This window comes from Salvia miltiorrhiza, chromosome 5 (genome assembly GCF_028751815.1).
Source record: "Salvia miltiorrhiza cultivar Shanhuang (shh) chromosome 5, IMPLAD_Smil_shh, whole genome shotgun sequence".
NCBI lineage: Eukaryota > Viridiplantae > Streptophyta > Magnoliopsida > Lamiales > Lamiaceae > Salvia > Salvia miltiorrhiza.
The window spans coordinates 28,665,800-28,690,671 of NC_080391.1; the positions used below are offsets into that span (position 1 = coordinate 28,665,800).

A 24,872-nucleotide genomic window follows, 5' to 3' on the forward strand; every position below is an offset into this window, starting at 1 on the left:
CTTTGACTTCTCTCTCTCTCTAAAGTTAGTTCCGCACCAGAGCAGAGGAATGGTGATTTCTCTGTCAGAGCAGAGGAATGGTGATACCAGGGGAATCACGGGGAGCAGCGAGATAGCTTTCGCCAGAGGAGTCACTCTCGCCAGAGGAATCACCCTTGCCAGAGAATCACCCTCCAGAGGAATCACTCGGCAGAGGAATCACTCGGCAGAGGAATCACTCGCCAGAGGAATCACTCGGCAGAGGAATCACTCGGCAGAGGAATCACTCGCTAGAGGAATCACTCGGCAGAGGAATCACTCGCCAGAGGAATCACTCGCCAGAGGAATCACTCTTGTATTTAAAACAATATGCAAAGCACAAAATAAAATTTAAATAACTTGAAATTTTACAAATGTTTTCGTAGATCATTTTTGTTGGAATTAAATAAATTCTTTTTTTTTTCTCAATCCGGCGTGAATCATCTTAAATCTAAGTTCAAAATTATTCTAAACTTAGCTCGAGGAAACAGGGTATTACAGACATGTAGCTGCACATGTTGATGTAGTTGAATTTTAAAAGAGAGGGTTACCACATGTCCACATGCTGATAATTTTCAAGTCCGACCATAAGTTGAATACGGCAAGTGAAATATATAAGTTTGTAAGTGCCGAACTTCCTAATGAAGAAACCAATTTTGAATTGTTTAAATTGGTGAAAAAACATATGATGCATGGACCTTGTGGAGAGAAAAATTTAAATAATCCTTGTATGGTGAAAGGAAAATGCAAATGCCAATATCCACGACCATATTGTGAAAGCACATAACAAGGTAAAGATGGATATCCAATTTACAGAAGAAGAAAAAATGGATCAACTGTACGTGTTCGGAATGCTGACTTAGACAACCAATGGGTTGTACCATATAATGCACATCTATTGTCCAGATACAACTGTCATATTAATGTCAAGGTATGCTCTGGTGTCACAGCTGTTAAGTATTTGTACAAATATATCTATAAGGGACATAATAGGGTGGCAGTTCATATGACCCAAGATGATGAGCCGCATCAAGTTGATGAAATCAAACAATTTCAAGACGCACGATGAGTATTTGCACAAGAAGCTTTCTCATGGACAACTATATGTTGCTCTATCACAAGGAACTTCAATGTCTACTACTAAAGTGTTGATTAAGCCGACCATAACAGATACAAGACAAAAAATATTGTCTACACTCAAGTTTTGATCGCATGTAATTTTTTAATTTTAAAAATATTTTATATATTGTTTTATGCATCGATAAAAGTATATTTACATGTTTAACACGACAACAAAATCATGAAGAATCAGAAAGATGCAATTGATTCACATTTTGTTGAAGACACTCGACATGCAGCTGGAATTTCAAAATTAAATTTTTTTTTTGTTGTTTTTGGAGATAGCAATATGCATTTTTAATTTTTAAAATATTTGTTGATTTTAATATACATTTTTTGGTATGATTGTTAATTCGTTATTACATTTGAAAACATCGCGTGACAATCCACTTGAACTTCAAACTTATGCTAAAAATTATAATTTAATTCATAATAAATACTAATACTTTTATTTATAAGAAGTATCCTTTTAATGAGAACACCAGTCATTTATATATACACGCCTGGTTCGAAGTTGGATTAGAATCTGCACACGCATATGCATAGCTATGAAGTCGCCACGCATCACATATATTATAGATTAAAATTACACACGTCTAGATGTTCGTCCCTAAATTAAAATAATAGTAATAAAAATTAGTTATTGAGGGTTATCTCATTGGATTCGATACAATTACAAATAATTCAAACTATAAAATAATATATATATATATATATATATATATATATTTAACTTTCAACATATAAAATGACATTAGTTAAACGTGCAACGCACGCTCTGTCTGCTAGTTCAACAAAAAAGACGAAGCCCGACTGCAAATTTTCGAGAATGAGCTCGCGAACACCACGCAAGGCAATCTTTCTATTGGTGAGTACTTTCTCAAGGTTAAAAATTTATGTTCAGAAATTTCTCTCCTAAATCCAGAAGAAGCAATTTCTGAAGCACGTATTAGAAGATATATCATTCGAGGACTAAAGCTAGAATACATTTCGTATGTGACGTCGATACAAGGATGGGCAACACAACCATCTTTGGAAGAATTTGAGAATCTACTTTCTTCACAAGAGATGTTAGCTAAACAAATGGCTAATGTCTCTATCAAGGAAGGAGAAACTCAAGCTTTAGTGGCAACGAAGAAATCGTTCCAGCCATATAAATTTTTTAAAGAAAAGCAAAACTCTAATAGCTTGAATGAGAGCAAAGATGAATCATCTGAAAATCACAAAAGGGTTTTCAAATGCTATTGATGTGGCAGAATAGGGCATATCAAAAGGTTCTGTCGGGCGAAGCTAAAAGAAGAAAATATGGCTGAAGCAGAAAGGGTTGAAGAAGAAGAAGATTGGGGAAAGTGTTTTGTGGCAGAAACAAGACAAGTCGATGCGCTAGCTTCCATCAATTTTGAAGACGATTGGATTGTTGACTCTGGCTGTGGCCATCATCTCACTGGAGATAACTCCAAATTTTCAAGCATCCAAGAATACAATGGTGGTGAGGCCATTGTGACAGCAGACAATACAGTCCATCCGGTCAAGAGTGAAGGCACTATTGTTATCAACGAAGGAGACGAAGATCTAATCACACTCAAGAGTGTGTTTCATGTACGTGGGATGAAGAAGAATTTATTTTCAGTTGCAAATGCTGTGGCTACTGGAAACTACGTGCTTTTCGGTCCACACGACGTGAAGTTTTTAAAGAACATTCAAGAGCTCAAGGCAGATGTCATCCATACTGGTAAGAGAGTTAAAGATTTATTTGTTTAATCTGTTCATATATAAATAAGATTAGTAGCAACGACAATGCTCATTTATGGCATGCTAGATAGGGTCAACCATGCGGTTGACCCTGACCCGCGTAAGTTGGAAAGAATGAATAAAATATGTTAAAGTAGATTAACAAAATAAGTTCCTAGTCTAGTGGGTAAGTTGTCTTACTTTCTATACATTGGCATTGGGTTTGAAACCCACAGGCTTTGTTTTTATTTTCAGCGTTTTTTCCTTTACTTTTTTGAATTTCATTTTTTTTTCTGTCACCGTTTTTTTCTCTATTTTTTTTTAATTTCTATTTTTCTATTGAACTCTTTTTTATACTCACTCCGTCCATGAAAGAACTTCCTAAGAGGGAGTGACACGAGTTTTAAGAAAAAATATTATTGAGTATATTGATAAAAGGTAGTTGAGTGTATTGGGAATGGTGAAAAAGTGTTATAATTAATATTGGGAGTTGTGAAAAGTGAAAAGTAAGAGGATTATAAGTGGTGGGGTATAGTCCAAAAATAGGTAGGAAGTTCTTTTGTGGACGTCCCAAAAAGGAAAGATAGGAAGTTCTTTCGTGGACGGAGGGAGTATTTTTTTTCAACGTTTGTATTCTTTTTATTTATACATTATTCCGAAGTAATTATTATTATGACATAAAGTAATTATTGACAAAAATAAAAGTAATATTTTTGAAGCGTTACTTTTCATCATTTCAATAATTTTACAAGTTTTCGTGAATAAAAATAACAATTGTCGTGAAAAAATTAATAATTTTGAAATATTACATTTCTTCATATGAATAATTACTGTTTATTAAGACAATAATTACTTTTATTCTATCTTTTCCATTTACTTCTTTTTAAAAAAATATTAACTTTATTCATATCAATGGTTATTTTTTCTTACGACTATAATTACTTGAGACAATAATTAAAATTATAAATTTTCATGAGTAAAAATAGCAATTTTCGTGAAAAAATAATAATTTTGAAATATTACATTTCTTCATAAGAATAATTTTTTTTATTAAGATTATAGTTACTTTTCATAAGTATAAAATGTACATTTGTTAGCACAAATTAATGTATACCTGTGTTAATATAAGTATTTACCTTTATTCAATATAAAGTATTATATTTTCTAAACCCTAAACCCTGAACGCTAAATCTTGAACCCTAATATGAATATTTACCTTTAATAAGCATAAGATATACATTTGTTACCACTAATGTATACTTATATTAATTTAAATATTTACCTTCATTCAATATAAAGTACTCCCTCCGTCCGCCAAGATTATGTCACTTTTCTTTAAGGCAATGGTCCCACCATCCTCTTTAATATTTTATCCTTACTAACACCCTTTATTTACAAAAAACCCACCTCAAATTCAATCTCAACCACACATCTCATAAAGTGGTGGGACCCTTTCTCCACTACATCAAATCATCACCAATTTTATTAAAACTTGTGCCCAAGCAATTTGCCATAATCTTGGCGGACGGAGGGAGTATTATATTTTCTAAACCCAAAACCCTAAACCCTAAATACTAAATCTTGAACCCTAATAGGAATATTTATGTTTAATATGCATAAGATATACATTTATTCGCACAATGTATACCTATGTTAATATAAGTATTTAACTTCATTCAATATAAAATATTATATTTTCTAAACGCTAAACCCTGAAAATTAAACCCTAAATCCGAAACACTAAACCCTAAACCCTTAACACTAAATCTCGAACCCTAATAAGAATATTTACTTTTAATAGACGATTAGGGTTTGGCTGAGAAAATGAAAAGGCCTTTTATATTTTCTCACTACGGGTCGGATCGGGCGACCCGGCCGCATAGTATGCGGTTAACCGTACACAATATTTTGCAAAAAAAAAAAAAGAGTTAAAAATTATTCCAATCGTCCACAAAAAGCATGACATTTTTGTATCCACCAAAAGTATGACATTTTCTTTTCCAAAACATGACCTTATATATTTTCCTTATCTTTTATTCTTGCACATACCTCTTATTTACAAAAAAATCACCCCTAAATCAATCTCAACCATTTTAAAATGGTGGGACCCTTTCTCCATTATATGAAAATCACCACCAATTTTATTAAAATCTTTTCCCACCAAAAGTGTCATACTTTTAATACACGGAGTTGAGTACATTTTATTAATTATCCTTGCAACTACAACATTAACATCATGCTAATCCGATTGTTATCTTGCAATTAAAAAATGTGTACCCTATTATTAGATGGTTACCCCCTTTCATCAACAAAATCGATCAAATCATTTTATGATGATGTGGTAGAAGTAGAAGTATTTTTCCACCACATTTTTCTTATGTTGCATGTTGCTTTTAAACGTGATCTGAATTGCCCATTCGGATCATTGAAAAAGATCGGGAGTACTGTCGACTTTGATCAGGCACAAACAAATACATCATAATTATACCAAATTAATTTTATCATCAATAATCTGAAACATTAAGATCGCGTTAAATCGATTGTTGTCATTGCAATGAAATTTTAACATTGGGTGATATATCGCATTCGAACGATTTAATGTGATCGCAAATAGAAATAATGTTGTATGGGTATTTGTTTTTGTTTCTATGAAAGACAATTATATACAAAACAAATTATGTTCTTAATAGGAATTTGTGCTTAAACACATTTTTAACTTCAGCCAAGCTATGTACAAAATAATCCAAGTACTCATCATATTTCTTGTTTCATCACCCATTAATAAAAGCAAAAGTCAAATTATATATAGAGTAAAATTTTGAAATAGCCAAAATGAATCATAAAACACAAATTATGGCCACTCATTGAAAAAATATAAATTTTGGCCATTTTTATAGCTTTGGGACGTTTTTGCCCTTAATTGGGCGGACTGGGTAGGGTCAGGAGCGCGGGTCGCGTGCCGGGTAGGATCAGGCACGCAGGTCAGGTTAGGCACTTATGGCACTATATAAGTGCCATAATTAAGTGCCAACGAAATTTTTTTTACTCCCCCTGCCCTGTCTACCCCCCAGACCCTCGACCCCACCCATCCCCCTCCCCCCACCCACCCACCCCCAAGCCAAAAAAAAAATAAAAAAATTTACTCCCCCTGCCCTGTCTAGCCCCCAGACCCCGACCCCACCCACCCCCAAACCAAAAAAAAAAAAATTTACTCCCCCTAGATAAAAATAAATCAAATTTTACTTTTGTATAGCACTTATGGCACTAATAGTGCCATAAGTGCCAACGAAAATCCAAAATAAAATAAAGTGAAATGGTCTTTTTAGCACTTATGACACTATTAGTGTCATAAGTGTCAAACATGCAGAACAAATATAGAAACAACAACATCATCTAAACCCTAAATGGAACATCTAAACCCTAAATGGATAATGTAAACCCTAAATGGAATATCTAAATCCTAGGGGAAGTGTTTAAAAAGGTCCTTTTGGCACTTATGGCACTAATAGTGCCATAAAATAAAATAACAAAAGTAAAATTTGATTTATTTTTATCAAGGGGGAGTAAAAAAAATTGGCTTAGGGGTGGGGGGGGGAGGAGGGTGGGGTGGGTAGGGTCGGGGGTCTGGGGGGATAGGCAGGCAGTGGGAGTAAAAAAAATTCTTTTTTTTTTGGCTTGGGGGTGGGTGGATGGGGGGGAGGGGTGGGGTCGGGGGTCTGCGGGGTAGACAAGGAAGGGGAAGTAAATTTTTTTTTTTTTTTTTTTGGCTTGGGGGTGGGTGGGTGGGGTCGGGGGTGGGTCTGGGGGGTAGACAAGGCAGGGGAAGTAAAAAAAAAAATTGACTTAGGGGTATATTAGGCATATTGCCTAATTAATGGCCATAATTTGTATTTTTTCAATTAGTGGCCAAATATTGTGTTTGCATCTTCAATGTGGCCATTTGACACCATTGTTTCTTATATATATATCTTAGAGCATCCGCATTGGGATTACATGATAGCCTACTTGATAGGAGTGGACCACATTGAGTAAGGATGCCGCATTGGAATTATATGATAGCCTACTTGATTTTTTTTAGTTTTTATTTTTATGCTTTTCATTTAATTTTAATTGCTCAAATTTAAATAACACATTTTACTAATAATTAAATTTCCATTAAAATAAAAATCCTAAAAAATACATTAAAAAAAAACTTAAAAACATAATTAAAATTACATAAATTAAAATCATACTCTAGATAAGTCCACGACGCTTGAGCATTTCTTGGACCATGTACTCGTGTCTCTTCCTTAGCGCATCGCTCATATGCGTCGTATCCAAGCTGAGGAGTTGCATATTGAGCTTATTCTCCTTGAGCTTGTTCTCCTTCTCCTTGAGCAGGAGATCCTTCTCCTTGAGCTCGTTCTTCTTGGCGTACTTGGCGGTGATTTTTTTCAAGTTCTGGTCGGACTGCTCCAATGCCTCTTTGTATTCCGATGGTTGCTCGGAGCTTGCCGCCTTCCCCTTCCCCTTCGCATTCGTCGCTCTCGCCGCCACCTTCGCCGCCTTGTTTCCAATCGGTCGGGAAGACGAGATCTCCTCGCCCTACGCCGAGGTGGTGAAGCCGCCCTCCTCGGTAGTCTTTGTCTCTTGGAGGAATGCACTTCTCCCTCGAGATACATCGATTTGAACTTGTGGTTGACACGGAGAATTTTCCACGCGTTCCAATAGTTGAAGGCGACCTTATTTGGGCTCTGACTTTTGAAGAGGATTTGGGCCTTGTCCCGGAGCATATCGTCAGAATGGTCGGAAGGCCACTGGGCGCGCGTCTCCACCCAAATATTCTCTCAGAGCCGCACATTTTGGCTTACTCGGGCCCAGTGCCCTTGAATTTGGCGGTGCTTGAGGTTGGCGCCGATGAGGGGGTTGACACGGTTGACAATCCGTGTCTAGTACGCTTCCCCCTTTGATCGCACGGATGGCGTCGTTGGTCTCCTTCGTCCAAATTTGGACGATGAGGTCCATCTCCTCGAGGGCGTAGGTATGACGGATAGTCTTTCCTTCCTCTGCCGCCGCCAGCGCCTGCTTGCCATGCTTGATCTTGTAGGCGATTTCCTTCCTCCGGCTGCCTTTCTTCGATTTGGCGGCACTATGGGCTACCGGTGGTTCCTTCTCGTCGGTTGGAGGATCATCCCCCAAGTTACATCCCTCCATATCGGGATGATAGTCGCCAGAGAGATCGGGGCACCAATTTAGATCATAGTAGTTTGTGTTGTGTGGATCCATGGAAATTGTAGAGAGAAGAAGAAGATTGAAGATGGTGGAGAGGAGATGGTGGAAATGAAAGAGGAAGAAAGGGAATTTAAAGAAGAGAAAAAAAGAAAAAAAGAAAATGTCAAACGGTCAAATGGATCGATTTTAAAAAAAAAATTGGAAAATGCCAAAAATGGTCAGATTTTTTAAATTTGAATTTTTTTTTTCATTCGGCGCGTGCATAGAACGCGCCCGCATAAAGCTTCAATTCCCCCTACCCGTTCTATCGTGCATCCCTCGAGTAGGAAGGGGCTGCATCACCCTACACGATGCCGCCTCTACTCGAGTAGGCCGCATCGTGTAGAGCGATGCGGATGCTCTTAAAAGAAATAAAGTCCAGAATATAGCTAGTATTGTGGGAATACATGAAACACGTGCATGTAGTGATTGTCATATAGATGGACGATATCTATTGAGCAAATCCAAATGAGTAACTAAAAGTTGCATGTATTTATAGAAAGCAGATGGAGTCCCTCAAAATTATGAGAAGATGGAGTCGAAAAATGAAAGCGTTGGGATGAGTCGGCCTCTTGCAAATTATCACCCAAATGTATGGGGAGACCGCTTCCTGGTCTACACCCCCGACCCATGCACGGTAACACTAACACGTACAATTCTCGATACCAGATTTCATGTACGTACTACTATATATATTTACATTTGTGTGACGTAGGGTGGTGAAAAAGATTTGGTTGAGAAGCTAAAGGAGGAAGTGAAAGGGGAGCTAAATGAAGCATCAAACGACGTCGTAAGGCTACTGAAGTTGGTGGATGCGATACAAAGATTAGGCATCGAGTATCATTTTGAGGAGGAGATCCACCCAGCTCTCTCCCATATTTTTCTACATTTTTGCAATGATGAACATGACTATGATTTGTACACCACTACCCTTGCTTTCCACCTCCTCAGGCAACATGGATACACAATTTCATCTAGTAAGTAATTCATCCCAGCTAGCCCTAATCATCTGCATATATATATATATATAGTGAATTAATTAATAATGATCGAGCAGGAATGTTGGACAAGTTTAAGGATGCCGAAGAAGGCGGTTTGAAGGCTCCCCAGGACATTATGGGAATCCTCGAATATTTTGAGGCGACGCATCTGAGAGTCAAGGGCGAAGATATTCTGGACGATGGGTACGTTTCTAGTCGGAAACTTCTAGAGTCGGCTCTGCCGTGTCTGAGCAATCCCATAGCTGAACAAGTCGATCACGCGCTGCACCAACACTCTAATCGGAGAGGGCTCACACGTGTGGAGGCCAGGCACTACATCTCCATCTACGCCCAATACGCCTCTCATCATCCAAAACTGCTCGCTCTTGCTAAGTTGGATTTCAACCTGCTGCAGGCTATGCACAAACACGAGTTGAGCGACCTCTCTAGGTCAGTTTTGAAAAACACCGTGCATGTGTTTCTTTTTTTTTAAAAAAATTGTTTTTTGTTTGATTACATTTTATTTTGTGTTGAAGTTACTTTACTTTGGTTTAGGTATGTTAAGATTATACTGTTAATTCATGAAAACGTGCAGGTGGTGGAAAGATTTGGAGGTTCCAACAAAATTATTTTACGCAAGAGATCGAATGGTTGAGAGCTATTTTTGGATATTGGGAGTCTATTTCGAACCAAAATTTGCTAAGGCTAGAAACTTTTTGACCAAAATTCTAGCAATATCGTCAATTATTGATGATACTTTCGACGCGTATGCTACTTTCGATGAATTGCAACTCTTCATGGTAGCAATGGAAGGGTTAGATTTCCTTATTTAGAAATTCTTCAGCCTACTAAGATTGAGTTAAAGAGCACGTATATTGTTGAGAATTAGAAGTCAGAAAAAACAGCAAGTAATAAATACAAAGTTAGTCAAAAGAAAACAAAGGATCCCTTAATCAAAGGGATCCTTATATGACTTTGTATCAGCAAATATTAAATATGATCTCCCTTCCAGCACTATAAATGGGGGAAGTGTATCAGCAGAAGAAATAAGAAATACAATTACAATCTTTAGCTTCTCTTTCTCTATGCATTATGATGATACAATGTTTCAACATGGTATCAGAGCAGGTTTAAACCATGGGAACTCAGAAACGAATCATCATCGTTCATAATCCAAAACCAAAACATTCCTAGCCAATTCAAATCAGTTTGTGGAGTAACTCACCGGCGACAGTTTCGATCGCCATTCCAAAAATGAAGAAAGCTTCCAAAACCAGCGGCAGCGGCAAGCCCAACTCCCCTCACAAAGACCTCCCCAACCTCGCCGCCAAGCCCAAGAAGAAGAAGTCCAAGCAGAAGCCCACCCCTCCCTCGCCGTTAAAGGACGAGAGCGCCGCCGACGAGCCTACCCCGCCGCCTAAGATCAAGGTCTACCTGCCCAAGCCAATCAGGGTGTCGTCGGCCTTCTCCCGCAGTAACAGCTACGACAGCTTGGCCTCCAACAGCGACGGCGAGAAGCCCGCCGAGGAGCTCTCCTACATGCCGCTGCAGTGGCCGCCGATATTCGAGCTGGAGGAGGGTGACTACGGGGTGTGCGCTGCCGTGGGAGGCGGCTCTGACGATTTCCTCGACGGTGGATTTATCTTACCGATTGATGGCCGAGGAAGATCCGAGAGAGGAAGAGGAGAAAACTCAACCGGCTACCCGACTACCGGCTCGGCAACTAACGTTGACGGCCGGAAAAATGACAGAACGGAGGCGAGAAGCGCGGCTGCCGGCGTAGACGGCCGAGGACACAACAGCTCGGCGTCAGCCGGCGCCTCTGTCGGTGTAGATGGCCGAGGACGCAACAGTTCGACCGCTGCCGGCTTCTTCGCCGGCGTTAATGGCCGAACAACCGAGAAAAATGGTGAAGGTGGAACCAAGGGAGAGAAAGAGGTGGAGAGAATCGGTCAAAGGGAGAAAGAGGCGTGTGGAATTGGTCAAAAGGAAAAAGAGGCGCATGATTTAGGTATAGGGTTTGATGATTATTCATCAAACCCTCCCACTTTTCCATTATCTCAAATTCAGTCCCCTATTTTCAGTAAATTACAAAAGAAACCCCATTCTTTTGAGTCTAGTCCCTCAAGTTTATGGAAATCCCAAAATGAACCCCATGTTATTCAAAACAGCCCAATAGTTATGCCCAACTCAAATTTTGACCCAAAACTATCTGAAAATTCGAAAATAATCCCCACTGCATGTCAAGTGTCAAATAAACAAGTCAGTAGAAAAACAAATTGGATTTTTGATTGTGGGGCTACAGACACTATGACTTTTGACAAATCAGATATACTTGAGTCATCAAAATCCTTTAGAACTCATGTACAAACTGCTAATGGTGACTTAACTCAAGTAGAAGGGGCCGGAACTATAGAAATCTCCCCAACCTTGCGATTATCCAATTGTTTATATGTTCCGTCCCTATCTCATAAGTTGTTGTCAATTAGTCATGTTACTAAAGAACTCAATTGTACCATGATAATGCATCCTCACTTCTGTTTACTTCAGGATATCAGGACGGGGGAGATTATTGGGCGTGGCACTGAGCGAGATGGATTGTACTATGTGGATGAGATAGCTCAACAAGGCAAGGTGATGCTGGCTCACGGAACTGCTGACCGGGAAACCTGGCTTTGGCACCGTCGGTTAGGGCATCCATCCATGGGGTATCTTAAGCTTTTATTTCCTAAATTAATAAAAAATTGTGAGAATTTATCTTGTGAAACTTGTGTTTTAGCTAAAAGCCACCGAAAATCTTTTAAGCCTAATGACACACAAGTAAACTCCATATTTTCTCTTGTTCATTCTGATGTTTGGGGTCCTTCACCCGTGGTAGGGGGACAAGGTTTTAAATATTTTCTGTTATTTATTGATGATTGCACTAGGATGACATGGGTATATTTTTTAAAACACAAATCTGAAGTTTTTGAAAAATTTACTCATTTCCATACTATGGTTCAAACTCAGTTTCAGAAAAACATCCAAACCCTTAGAACTGATAATGGAGGGGAATTTGTTAATAATTCCATGAAAATATTTTGTCAAACAAAAGGGATTATTCATCAAACTACTTGCCTCCACACTCCTGAACAAAACGGAGTTGCCGAAAGAAAAAAACCGAATTTTACTTGAAATGACTCGTTCTATGATGATTGAGTCTCATGTTCCCTCCTCGTTTTGGCCCGAGGCCGTGGCAACCTCGGCTTACCTTATTAACCGTCTCCCTACTAGGACTCTTAAACTTCAAACACCATTACAGAAATTGTCTACTCTGGCCTCCATACCTCTTGCCCTTACACTTCAACCACGGGTCTTTGGGTGCTCTGTTTTCGTTCACATTCCTAAACATGAACGCACCAAATTCTCTCCTTGTGCAGTCAAGTGTGTGTTTGTAGGATATGGAGTTAATCAAAAAGGATATAGGTGTTACAATTCCAAAACCCGTCAAATCATCACCACCATGAACTGTGATTTCCTTGAAACTGAGTATTTTTACGATAACCACCTTACCAGTCAGGGGGAGAGTGAGAGTGAGATCGACTTGTTAAGTTGGTTACCAATGCCAGTCCCGGAAGCAGATCCAACAGAAAAGGTTAACCTAGCCACCGAGCTTACTTCATCCACATCTGAGCAATCCAATCCACCGCCGCCCCAAATATCTTCTTCACCACTGATATCTGAGGTAAGAGATTCTGAACCTATTACTATGATTTCGGGTTCTACTGATCCTGTTTCTCAAGTGGTTGAAGAAGAAGAACATGAAGTACAGGAGGAGCATACAATGGGTGCAGACAAGGGGAGATATGTGTTACCCCCTAGAAGTACTCGAGGAATTCCTCCTAAACGTTATTCACCAGAAAAGTTTGGGAAGAACTCTCGGTATTCTATTGGGGGTATCGCCAAAGGGAACCTATCCAAAACTGCAGCTGCCTATGAAGTAGCTTTGTATGACGAAGAGATCCCAAAGAATGCGGAACAGGCCTTAAAGATTCCACATTGGAGAGATGCCATGAAGAAAGAAATAAGTGCACTGAATCGAAACCATACATGGGAGAAGTGTAGACTACCAAAGGGGAAGAAAACGGTAGGATGCAAATGGGTCTTCACAATCAAAAGGAGACCGGATGGATCTATTGAGCGTTACAAGGCTCGATTGATCGCAAAAGGATACACACAGATGTATGGGATCGACTACGAGGAGACCTTCTCACCTGTTGCAAAGATGAACACTGTCAGAGTGCTCCTCTCAATTGCTGCTAATAAGGACTGGGATCTTCATCAGTTCGATGTTACAAATGCTTTCCTTCATGGAGAGCTTGAAGAAGAGAGAGAAGTCTACATGGAGGTGCCTTAAGGTTTTTCAGGAGATTTTGGAGAGGGTGAAGTCTGCAAGTTGAAGAAAACCTTATATGGGCTCAAGCAGTCTCCCAGAGCTTGGTTTGGAAGATTCACCGCAGCCATGAAGAAGTTTGGATACCAGCAAAGCAACTCAGATCACACTTTATTCTTAAAGAAACGAGGTGATCTGATCTCTTGTTTGGTCATTTATGTTGATGATATGATTATAACAGGGGATGACACAGAGGAGATTCAAAAGTTGAAAGAAAGCTTGTTCAAAGAGTTCGAAATGAATGACTTAGGAAAACTAAAATACTTCCTCGGAATTGAAGTTCTCAGATCAAAGAAGGGGATCTTCATCAACCAGAAGAAGTATACTCTAGATCTCCTAGCTGAAACTGGGATGCTAGATTGCAAGCCAGCAGAAACTCCTATTATCGTAAATCATGGGCTACAAATTGTGGAAGGAGCTCAGTTAGCCGATCGAGGACAATATCAGCGTCTGGTAGGGAAACTAATCTACCTTTCCCATACTCGACCTGACATTGCTTATGCTGTTGGTGTTGTTAGTCAATTCATGCACCAACCACAGGCTGACCACATGGAAGCTGCGCTCAGAATTGTGAGATATTTGAAGAAGACTTTTGACTATGGAGTGCTGTTCAAAAAGGCTGGACACCTTGAGATACAAGCTTACACCGATGCTGACTGGGCAGGAAACCCGAATGACAGAAAGTCAACAGCTGGATACTTTGCATCTGTGGGAGGAAATCTTGTCTCATGGAGAAGCAAGAAACAAAAGGTAGTTGCTCTCTCAAGTGCAGAATCAGAATTCAGAGGGATCAAGAGTGGGTTAACTGAAGTCCTTTGGCTAAGAAGATTGTTGATGGAATTAGGCCTTCACCCAACGAAGACGTGCAAATTGTACTGCGACAACAAGGCTGCCATCAGCATATCCGAGAACCCAGTTCAACATGATAGAACTAAACATGTCGAAGTGGATAGACACTTTATCAAGGAGAAGATTGAAGAAAAGATTGTGGAGCTCCCGTTTGTGAGGTCCGAAGATCAGCTCGCTGATATCCTAACCAAGGCTGTGGACTTCAAAAGCTTTTCAGAAGTTCTTTCCAAGTTGAGTATCGGAAATCCCGTCACTCAACTTGAGGGGGAGTGTTGAGAATTAGAAGTCAGAAAAAACAGCAAGTAATAAATACAAAGTTAGTCAAAAGAAAACAAAGGATCCCTTAATCAAAGGGATCCTTATATGACTTTGTATCAGCAAATATTAAATATGATCTCCCTTCCAGCACTATAAATGGGGGAAGTGTATCAGCAGAAGAAATAAGAAATACAATTACAATCTTTAGCTTCTCTTTCTCTATGCATTATGATGATACAATGTTTCAACATATATATGTATTAGTTTCTATTTCATTACAAAATGGATTGATTTGCAGGTGGAGCTTATCATGTTTGGACAAACTTCCCGACTATATGAAGGATTTTTACAAGGCACTCTTGGAAACCTTTCAAGAAATTGAGGAATATATGATCAAAGAGGGAACTTCATATCGCCTCAGCTATGGAATTGAAGCAGTAATTACCAAAACATAACAACTTTTTTACATTTTTTCCCCTAAACACGAGTCGATGTTTTATAATTATAAAATGCACGAAATATTCGCACTCACTTACACACACACATAACACAAACTCTCCATATAGAAATGTCAATCGTATCAACCAATTCAGGTTTTACTCAACTTTTTCAGATCATCGGGCTATTTGGTTATGAATAGATCTTCGGGTTATAATTTTTTTTAGGCTAATAATTATCAACTCTAACCTAATCTTTCGAGTTTCAGGGTAACCCATGGGTCACTCGGGCTCGAAAAAATATACTACTAAAAAATAATTAATATATTTATTTTAATAATTTTATAATTATAATAAATGAATACCCACATTAAATAAGTGTCCTTTCAAGAGCTAATTGTTAAAACAGGATCGTAACTTTCAGGGTTTTCAAAAATAGGACTATATGTTACAGAATTTTGAAATGGGGACTATAACTTTCATTTTTTACATTGATACTACTGTATGTCTTCATTTACACTACTATATGTCGTCATTTATAGGAGTGTAAATGTGAAAAATGGAAGTTATAGTCCTCATTATCAAATTCTATAACATATAGTCATCATTTTTAAATTTCGTAACATATAGTCCTATTTTTGAAAAACACTGAAAGTTACGGTCCTGTTTTTAACAATTAGCTCATCATTTCAACATGGACTTACATAATGATACACATATATTTTTTTTCTAAATAATTATTATTTTCTAATTTTACATCTAAATGTTTCATTTTAAGCGTTAGAATAAAAACGTAGAGAATGAAATGATAATTATAATTTTTGAATATTGAATCAAAATACATTCCATAAATATATGTGGAAAAAAAATCTTGTTATTACTAATTTTTAAAAGTTTGGTAATGAAGTTTGAAAATCAAATAATGATAAAATTTTCAATTGATCAGACTAACTCACTCATTTTCAAGTTAGCCCTAAATATTGGGCTCATATTAATCTGATCTGGTAGCAAACTATTCAATTATAGTCTATTCAAATTGTAATTATTTTAGGGTTATATAAATTTTTAACTGTAATCCCTATTGAATTATCATTCTATTCAAGGGAATTTACGAGCTAGCTAGAATGAGATATAGAATATCTGAATATTCATGATTGACATATCCCACTGTGTATATCGTACAGTAAGAATTGAATAAATTAAAAAGTTATTGTGTGGGCATGAACAGATGAAAGTCATCGCTCGAAACTATTTTGCTGAGGTTAAATGGAGGGAAGAAAAGTACAAACCCACAAGCGAGGAGTACATGCAGATTGCAACGGCTAGTTGTGCGTATACGTCAATGATAATTTGCTCATTTCTTGGTATGGGAGATAGTGTGACAAAAGAGGCCTTCGATTTCGTGCTATCTAAGCCTGATATTGTGAAAGCTGCCTTAATTATTTGCAGGTTAACTGATGACATTGTGGGACATGAGGTAATTATTCTAATCATATACTTTTACTTCACTAATATGTTTGGTGAATTATTAATTTAATCAGTGATCTATAATTAAAGATTTTTTTTTTGAAGAATCTATAATTAAAGAATTGAATGATCAACATAATCATTCTATTAATTATTGTACTGCAAATGCAAATCTATAATTCTATTATTTTATCTTATCTTCTCAATCATATTTCGTGGTCTCCATGCTTTGGATAATTCTATAGCATCAAGTGGTGCAATGTGTAAATTAAAATTGATTTAATCAAAGTAATCCGTTTTCTAACATGACAGAGTTTATCCAGATAAAAAAAAAGAGAGAGAGTTTTACTACGGAAGAAATTGGACCAGATTATTCGCCCTTTCAAATTATTATTCCCTCTATTCAAATGTTGTTGTTTTATTCCTCCTCTATTTTGACCATTTTAATACATGTTGATGATGTGTAAATCATGTGATAATAATATAAATACACGAATCAATTAAAATGAAAGAATATATTTAGAACCATTGAATTAAATTGACAAAAAAATATATGACGTCACCTATGTGTTTTCTTTGAACATAATTGATCTGTTCGATTTGATTTGATCCATTTCTATAATTTCATATATAATTCCAAATATTTAAATATTCAATTATTATCGAAAATGGTATTTTATCTCCATTTAAGCTTTTAGAGCACTCCCAGCAGATCACCTAAATGCATCACTAACTCCAAATTTAGGCTAAAACAATTGAAAATGAGATAAAAAATGCATCCAGCAGATCCCCTAAATTAAATGGGGCCTACAAAAAATTTTACACCTACCCAAATTCAATCTTAAATTTACACTCACCCTAAATTTATTTTAAGCTTATAATTAGTAGGACCCACACATAATTATTGCTTTTATATAGAAAATAGGAGATCTGGTGTATGCATTTATAAAATCGAGATCCTAAAATTAAATAGGGAAGCTTTAGGGAGGAATATAGGAGCATAATTTTGGTATTTTTGCTGGGAGTGCTTTCAAACTAGAATAACTCAGTATACTTTTAATCAAAATCAAATTCAAAAAACATAACTTATTTTATAATAGTATACGCATCTTTTTTGTTTTCTCAGTTTGAGAGAAAAAGAGAGCACATACCTTCAATAGTGGAGTGCTACACAGAAGAGCACAACACATCAAAAACAGAAGCAGTTTATGAATTCCAAAAGCGGATTGAGGCAGCGTGGAAGGACATAAATGAGGCCTTCCTCAAACCAACTAAAATTCCGACCCCTCCACTTTATCGTATTCTCAATTTCACCCGTATAATTGAGGTTATTTACAGCAAGGGCGATTGGTACACACATGTAGGTCCTGAAATGCAAAGTTTCATCACCCAGCTTCTCATCGAGCCCGTCCCGTCAAATTAGATCTTTTCATTTTTATTTTTGTTTGGGTGTTCTATTTTGTATCTAGATCTAGATAATAACATCATATAAGTATTTGTAGTAATATTTCAATTGAGATTTTGTGAGATGATTCTCATGCCAACTACTAATGTGATAGTGCCATATAAGTTGCCGTCCACATTTATTCACATCTATATTCAATTTACGTCGGAATGGGCAGTTAGGTATACTCGCAGAAGGGTTGCTAATCAATGGATGAATTTTGATATTGCAATCGGATTTATTACTATGTGTTATTCGTGACATTGTGTCATTTATAATGATTTAGGTGGTGAAAGTGTAGGCTTAGGTTTGTTGATGTATAATAATCATGTAATTAAAGAGAGTATTTTATTGCCTCAAAAATGAGAGAGGCGTATATGTGCCGAAAATCAACGCTTCTTTATTGTTTTAGTACTAAAACAATCGGTCCCCAAGAGGACACTTGTTTATGAATAGTGAAGTCCAGGGATCAAACCCCACCACTCCCCCTTTCCCAAAGTCCAAAAAAAAAAAAAACAATCAACAATAATATTATATTGTAGGTTCACGTCTTTGCTGCAGTCTTTGTTGGCAGGATGCAGAGTCGGTGGACCATATTTTTTGGTACTGCTCTAGAGTTATTCCTATTTGGATTGAGATTTTGACTTGGTTCCAGGTACCTCATCTTATGATGTGCCCAGATATTCATTCATTCTTAGTTCAGGCATGGGAATTGTCTTTTAGCCCTCTCATTCTCAATTGCTGGATGTACGGGGTGATTTCGACGCTTTGGTTTCTTTGGACTAGGTGCAACAAGCTGGTGTTTGATGGTGAGCCTTTGATCATCAAAGAGTGATAACTTTTTTGAAGGCTTCGTTTAAAGAGTTGGATGCTAATTTCTCTCATCTCGGGCATTCCAACAATACTTGGTCTGAGTATCTCATTACCCGTGCTCTCGGCATCAAGGTTAGGGCGGCTCCTCCCCCTAACTTTGTTAGTGTTCATTGGTGGCCCCCCATTGACGATTGGATGAAAGTGAACACTGATGGGCTGCTTCAGGGTCTCCTGGAGACATTGCGGCTGGGGATGTTTTTAGAGATAATTTTTGTATGGTTAGAGGTTGCTTTCATTTTAAAGGTGGCAGAGGCTATGCCTTCGAGGCTGAGTTGATGGCGGTGATCGTTGCCATTGGGATTGCTTATTCACGTGGTTGGAACAAGCTGTGGCTCGAGGCGGATTCAATGTATGTTGTTAAGATCCTTCATGATAGATCCTCTAACATTCCTTGGAGGTTCCATGCGGCTTGGCATGCAACTCTGAGCAAGCTCACGGATATTAACTTTAGGGTTTCTCATATTTTCAGCGAGGGAAATGCGGTTGCGGACGTGATGGCGAACTTAGATCTCTCTGAGGGCTGGTGGCCTCACAGCATTGCTGAGATTAAAGCTCTTGTAGCTGCTGATATTGGTACGCATAGTTTTACACGTCAAGTAAGGTGATGGTTTCACTTGGGTTTTCTTTCGAACACTTGGGTGGCTTAAGTGGGGGTGGCTTTGGCTGGTTGGTTTTGGGAGTACCTATGGTGTCTTTTTCAGTCCTAGGCACGCTTGGGGCTGGGCTCTGGAGGTTCTCCGTTGGTTGCCCCGCGGTGGTTGTGGAGTTTTTGCTCCGGCTGCCGGCGTGGAGGTTGTTTTACTCTTTCACTCTCTGGAGTCTTGTGTTAAACAGTTGGTGGGCTTTTGTTTGGTTTCTTTCTCTGTGGCTGTCGTTGGTTGTGAAAGCTTTCTCTGAGTCTTTTTCAGTCCGGGGTGCGCTCGGGGCTGGGCTCGTGAGGAGTTCCGTTGGTTGCCCTGTGGTGGTTGTGGAGTTTTTGCTCCGGCTGCCGGCATGGAGGTTGAGCTATTCTTGGACTCGCTGGAGTCTTTGGTCTTGCTGTTGGGGTGCTACGGTCTGGTACCTATCTTTGTTGTTAGCTTTGGGCTGCCAAGTCAGCTTTAATTTTGCCGGAAATTTTCATAGAGTGCAAAAATCGCTTCGAGGCTTAATTGAGGTATACTGTGACAGATTTTTTGAAACTGATGCAAAACGCGAAAATGAAAATAGTTAAGGTATTTAGCGGCATTAACCCTTTAATAGAGTAAGTGTTTCACAATACAAATAATACAATAAAACAACTAAATTCTTCTATTTAAAAAATAACATAAATTAATTTATTTATGAATAACGACATTATAACTATTTAAGCTATTTAGCATCACTCGAAAAAATGAATTGCATTTGCAAATTGCAAATTGCAATTGTGGATGCATTCATCTTATCCCAAAACCAGAAAAGAGATTAGGCTACATTGCCATCCACATACGGCCTACTGATCAAAGCAACCAAAGTCCGACACGTGTATGTACCCCTCCAACTAACCATGAAACCATCACTTTAGTGGGATTACTACTTTGTAATGCAATAAATTATCCGATTAATTAAATTAGCATGTTTAAGCTCTCTCTCTCTCCTCTCTCCTCTCTCATTCATTGTTTCGGTTGGAGATTCAATACACAGCACCACCCAACCGAGAAAACCAAAAAGGGAACACACTGCATTCACGTATTGACACACACACACCGTTTCCATTTTCTCGATAATCTTACATCGATTCTACTTTCCTTTCTCGTGCTTACTTCAACGTCTCTCCAAACTCTCCTTTTTCCCGTATTATTCGCCTTCAAGTTTCTCTTTCATCAATTTCCCAAACCCACCAAGAAACACAAATCAAAATCCCATCTCCCTCTCTCCCCCTCTCGCTCGCAAGAATGAAGAATGCGTTTGATTGCCCTAGAGGGTTTTTCGATTTCCCAACTAATTAGGTATTACCAGACCATCAACTTTTTCTGTATTCAATTTGGATATTCCTTTTTCGGTTTTGTTTTTGCGATGTTATTTTTTAAAATTAATGACTTTTGAGTTGAGTAATGTTCTGATCTCCTGCTGCATTTGCCGAGCTTTGTGTATTGTCTTGATTTGGCGGCAAGGGGCCTAACGTCCTCACCATGATCTAGTGTTGTACATCGCGCTATTAATTGCGCACTTTTCGGTTTGCGAGCTTCACACTGTCACACTGGTCCCAGATCAGGGTTTCTCTGACCAATTGGTTTCTGTATGTTGGATTTTAGGATAAGAATTGATTCGTGCTGTTTGAGATTATGGGTTTTGTTTGTAATGTTCTTTGCATATAAAGGATATGAATATCATATATATTTTCAGTGGTTTTGGCCTCGAATCTGAACTGTGTGTGCTGTGTGATGACTAGGCATGTCTATGCCGAGAGAGGTAGATATTAGTTACTTTCAGTAAACATAGGTGGTCCTTATTTGCGTTGCTCATTGTTACATTTATTCATCTCCCCAGTGCGTGTTATAGTTCTAGACCCACACAGTTGCATCCCTTTAATTAATGCAACTTGAATTTGTGAACTTCCTTTATATGCATTGACTATATAGTTTATCGAGAATTCAGGTGAATGCTGCATACTCTTCAAATAAGCTCTTGAAAGCAACCACACAAGTGACTTCTCCATGTCTAAATTTTAAATGTTTTATAGGTCTTCTTACAAGACAGGAAATATGGCATTTACGCCACCCTGTCTCTGCTGGCTCTCACATTTTAAATTTCATCTCAAATTAGGCAAAATAGTTTCTCTGTGTTTGCTTCAATTTGAAAGGTTGGTGCTTGTCTTTTCATTTGCTAACTTCGAGTGTTAATGCACATTATTGGCGTTAATACCATCTTTTCCCTGTTGTTGTTTGAGGTTATTATAAGCACGTACATATTTATTCGTTATGTAGGTGCATGGTGTGTCTTTCCATAGGTTCAATATTTTGCTTCTTTTCTTCCTTGTTTACAATAATATATATGCAGATTTGGCTATGTACTGAGTTTGAATCTGTGAATTTGTTTCCAGGAGCCAGAGTATTATCAAGTTCTACATGGTCCACTAATTCAGAGTGATGGGGCGTTCTTTAAGAACTGTTGGGACACTTAAAGCTTATCAAAACCAGGCTGGTGTGCTGGTCAAAAACTATGTACTAGCGGATCCTTACATTCCATACACTTCTATTGTTCTTGGAATGTTGACTTGCAAATTGGTATGTCAGTCCTTTCTAATTGCTTCTAGTTTACTTCATTGTTGGTTTGGAAGCCCAGAGCATACCCTGATATATTTGGAAGCTGTAGTGATCGAGTATGAATGTCCTGCCTTTATTCTGTTTTGTATCTTATACTAGGAACAACCATCTATCCATAGTTTTAGTTTAGGACTACATGTAGCAAAATCTAATTCTTTATGCAGCAACCCAGAAGTGATAAAGTATCATGTTTTCTGTGCTGATATATTTTCTTCAACTATCTCTTGTTTCTAAGACTTTACTGATAGTCACTCTTTGGCCCTCTGGCAGGCCTACGATCTATGTCAGCTCATCAGCACTTTTTATTCCAGAAATTATAATGCCCTTACTAAGATACAAAGGATGGAGTGGAATAACCGGTGAGTCACTTTTCTCTGCTGTATTTAGTATTCCCTTTTCATTTGTATTTAGTTTTGGTACTCTGCTGACAATTGTAATATTATCTTTCTTGCAGTGGCATTTCCACTCTCCATGCGGTTTTTATTTCGATTATGTCTTTGTACTTTGTATTCTGGTCTGAACTTTTCTCTGATCAAAATCATTCTGGATTAGTTACATTCAGAAATTCATCTATCTCAACATTTGCACTTGGGGTAAGTGCCTGATGCAACTATTCTCTTGAGTTTGTATTCTTGCAAAATATTTCATAATATGTGAAATGGCTTTTAAAATCTTAATTTATTTTCTGTTATTCTTCTTCGACATGCTGCATTTGTTGATAGATCTTTAGTTCAGCAACATATTTTCAACATTTCAATTAAGTATCACTGCCTAAATCAAAATGAATTGTCCCATTCCTTTCTCATCATATACTTTAACATACTCTTGCTGACAGTTTTCTGGAAAAGTAGCTAAGCTTGGTTTCTCTTACTTTGAAAATATAGTCTATGTGGGAAGAAGATAGCATGTATTCATCATAACTTCTGTGATTTTGAGTATTATAGTTAGAAGTAGCCAATAAATTGGCAGTATCTCTTATTCAGTTTCTTGACTCATTAATCTCTATTGTGAGTTTATGACCTTAATATAAGCCATCAAATGAGAATAGGACCACATTTACAGTTCTAGTTTTGTTACTAACATACTTTAGTTCAAAAAAGGAAACTCAAGTGTCGGTGAAGCATTTCTGCTGGGGTTCTTGTTCAGTTCTGATGATATTTGTGGTGATGGGTTGCCATGGCCCATGGTATTCATATTCTCCTATTGCTTTTGGCAGCTCTCTGTTGGCTACTTCTTGTCAGATCTTGGAATGATCTGTTGGCGGTATCCTTCTTTGGGTGGACCTGAGTATGTAAGTAAACTACTGCTAGAATGAAAATGAGTAGGCTTAATATATCTCTCTATTGCGAACATGTGCTTACAAGAACATGTGCTTTTGAATCCCAGGTTCTCCATCACTCAATTTCGGCAATTGCAGTTGCATATGCCATGTACATGGGGGAGGGACAGCTTTACACATTTATGGTTCTGATATCTGAGATAACAACACCTTGGATCAATATTAGATGGTGAGTTTTTCCAAAATGCAGTTCAGGGAACAGGAGGAAAAATTATTAGAACTCTGATTAATTCGCCTGCAAATTTGGACAGGTATCTTGATGTATCTGGATTGAAGAGATCCACTGCATATCTTATCAATGGAGTCGTCATATTTTTTAGTTGGTTGGTAAGTCATTATACTTCTGTGTTTTACTTGCAATGCAAAGCTTATATACTATAGATTATGTGTCGAGTACATGGTTGCCTATGGTTATATTTATATAGAATCAATTACATCTCTTGCCATTTTGAAGGTTCTTTTCTTGTTTCATTTTGTAGTAATAATTTTTAACACCTTAGCTCTTGATGAAGTTATTATTGGGAAATGCAGGTGGCAAGAATTCTTTTGTTTGGTTACATGTTCTACCACGTCTATCTTCATCACGACCAGGTACATGCCTTCCTCAGTACCTCATCGTGGCATTGTATCATTTACTATCAAATTTTATTTTTCAAATAAGATATCTTCATTCTAGAACTCGTATATTTTTTCCATTTTCCGTGGCATTCTCCTCGAGCATTCTGATATGCACTTGTAGCTTAGGATTTTTCAAACTTTTCGTAGTATTTTGAAATTGAAAGTTGTCTCTTGTCTCTCATTTATAAATTTGTATTTCACAAACTTTAAGGCATCGTTACTTTGCCATGCTATCTAGTCTCTCGACACCCTAAACAATTTCAATCTAATTAGGTTCTTTCTAAGAAGGGAATCTAGGTAGGTTCTAATGGAAGTTACAAAACTATGTGCAGGTGATGCAGATGCACACTGCTGGTTTTCTTCTGGTGTTTGTCGTACCTGTGGCACTCGCGATCATGAACTTGATGTGGTTCGGGAAGATCCTCAAGGGTTTGAAGAAGACCTTATTGAAAAAAAAATGACAATTACAATGCTGTAGATATCCCCAGCATTTGTGCGATTAAGATTCGGATTCTGAGGGAAAGAGGCGAATTCAACAACATACACGATAGCGGATAGATTTCACACTTGATGCTGGAAATCAACATGCTGTCAATACTTCCAACAGACCACACTCTTTGTGTCTAAAGACAGAAGATGATATGATTCTCTACTTTAACTCTTCATCTTGTAAAGAGGCTTATCTTTAGCAGGGAAAACAGAGCTGTGGGGAAAGAAAGTAAAGAGCACTTTTCTATATGTACTACTCTGTCTATATTAGAGTTCCGTTTTGT

At 37.8% G+C, this 24,872-nt stretch overlaps 3 protein-coding genes across 5 annotated transcripts in view; 2 read left to right on the top strand and 1 right to left on the bottom strand.

Moving 5' to 3' along the window:
- The window catches only part of LOC131025745 (uncharacterized), a 774,387-nt gene that overhangs the window by 543,162 nt on the left and 206,353 nt on the right, over nt 1–24,872 (bottom strand). The gene's annotated exons all lie outside the window — the stretch shown is intronic.
- Nucleotides 8,614–18,088, top strand: LOC131026293 (bicyclogermacrene synthase-like). The gene is made up of 7 exons (XM_057956118.1): nt 8,614–8,755; nt 8,834–9,095; nt 9,176–9,548; nt 9,694–9,912; nt 14,936–15,074; nt 16,303–16,551; nt 17,668–18,088. Exons 1-7 carry the CDS (start codon nt 8,651–8,653, stop codon nt 17,962–17,964), a joined length of 1,644 nt encoding a protein of 547 aa, XP_057812101.1. The 5' UTR covers nt 8,614–8,650; the 3' UTR covers nt 17,965–18,088.
- On the top strand, nt 20,422–24,837 carry LOC131026308 (uncharacterized). 3 transcript variants are annotated; one of them, XM_057956150.1, is made up of 10 exons: nt 20,455–20,825; nt 21,560–21,679; nt 21,920–22,103; nt 22,413–22,501; nt 22,597–22,735; nt 23,359–23,433; nt 23,529–23,650; nt 23,733–23,808; nt 24,013–24,072; nt 24,432–24,837. In XM_057956150.1, the coding sequence occupies exons 3-10, from the start codon at nt 21,966–21,968 to the stop codon at nt 24,558–24,560; spliced, it is 828 nt and encodes a 275-aa protein (XP_057812133.1). In that variant the 5' UTR covers nt 20,455–20,825; nt 21,560–21,679; nt 21,920–21,965; the 3' UTR covers nt 24,561–24,837. The 3 variants fall into 3 exon arrangements, with proteins under 3 accessions (XP_057812131.1, XP_057812133.1, XP_057812134.1); XM_057956148.1 differs by lacking the exon at nt 21,560–21,679 and having other exon boundaries at nt 20,422–20,825; XM_057956151.1 differs by lacking the exons at nt 20,455–20,825; nt 21,560–21,679 and adding an exon at nt 20,863–21,115.

What these genes read in the sequence shown, in the direction of transcription:
- LOC131026293 (XM_057956118.1), top strand. Translation starts at nt 8,651, where the DNA reads ATGGAGTCGAAAAATGAAAGCGTTGGGATGAGTCGGCCTCTTGCAAAT. An exon ending in GAGTTGAGCGACCTCTCTAG is followed by an intron (nt 9,549 to 9,693) that starts GTCAGTTTTGAA and finishes GAAAACGTGCAG; the next exon opens with GTGGTGGAAAGATTTGGAGG. An exon ending in TCAGCTATGGAATTGAAGCA is followed by an intron (nt 15,075 to 16,302) that starts GTAATTACCAAA and finishes GGGCATGAACAG; the next exon opens with ATGAAAGTCATCGCTCGAAA.
- LOC131026308 (XM_057956148.1), top strand. Translation starts at nt 21,966, where the DNA reads ATGGGGCGTTCTTTAAGAACTGTTGGGACACTTAAAGCTTATCAAAAC. An exon ending in TCTCAACATTTGCACTTGGG is followed by an intron (nt 22,736 to 23,358) that starts GTAAGTGCCTGA and finishes TGCTTTTGGCAG; the next exon opens with CTCTCTGTTGGCTACTTCTT. An exon ending in CCTTGGATCAATATTAGATG is followed by an intron (nt 23,651 to 23,732) that starts GTGAGTTTTTCC and finishes AAATTTGGACAG; the next exon opens with GTATCTTGATGTATCTGGAT.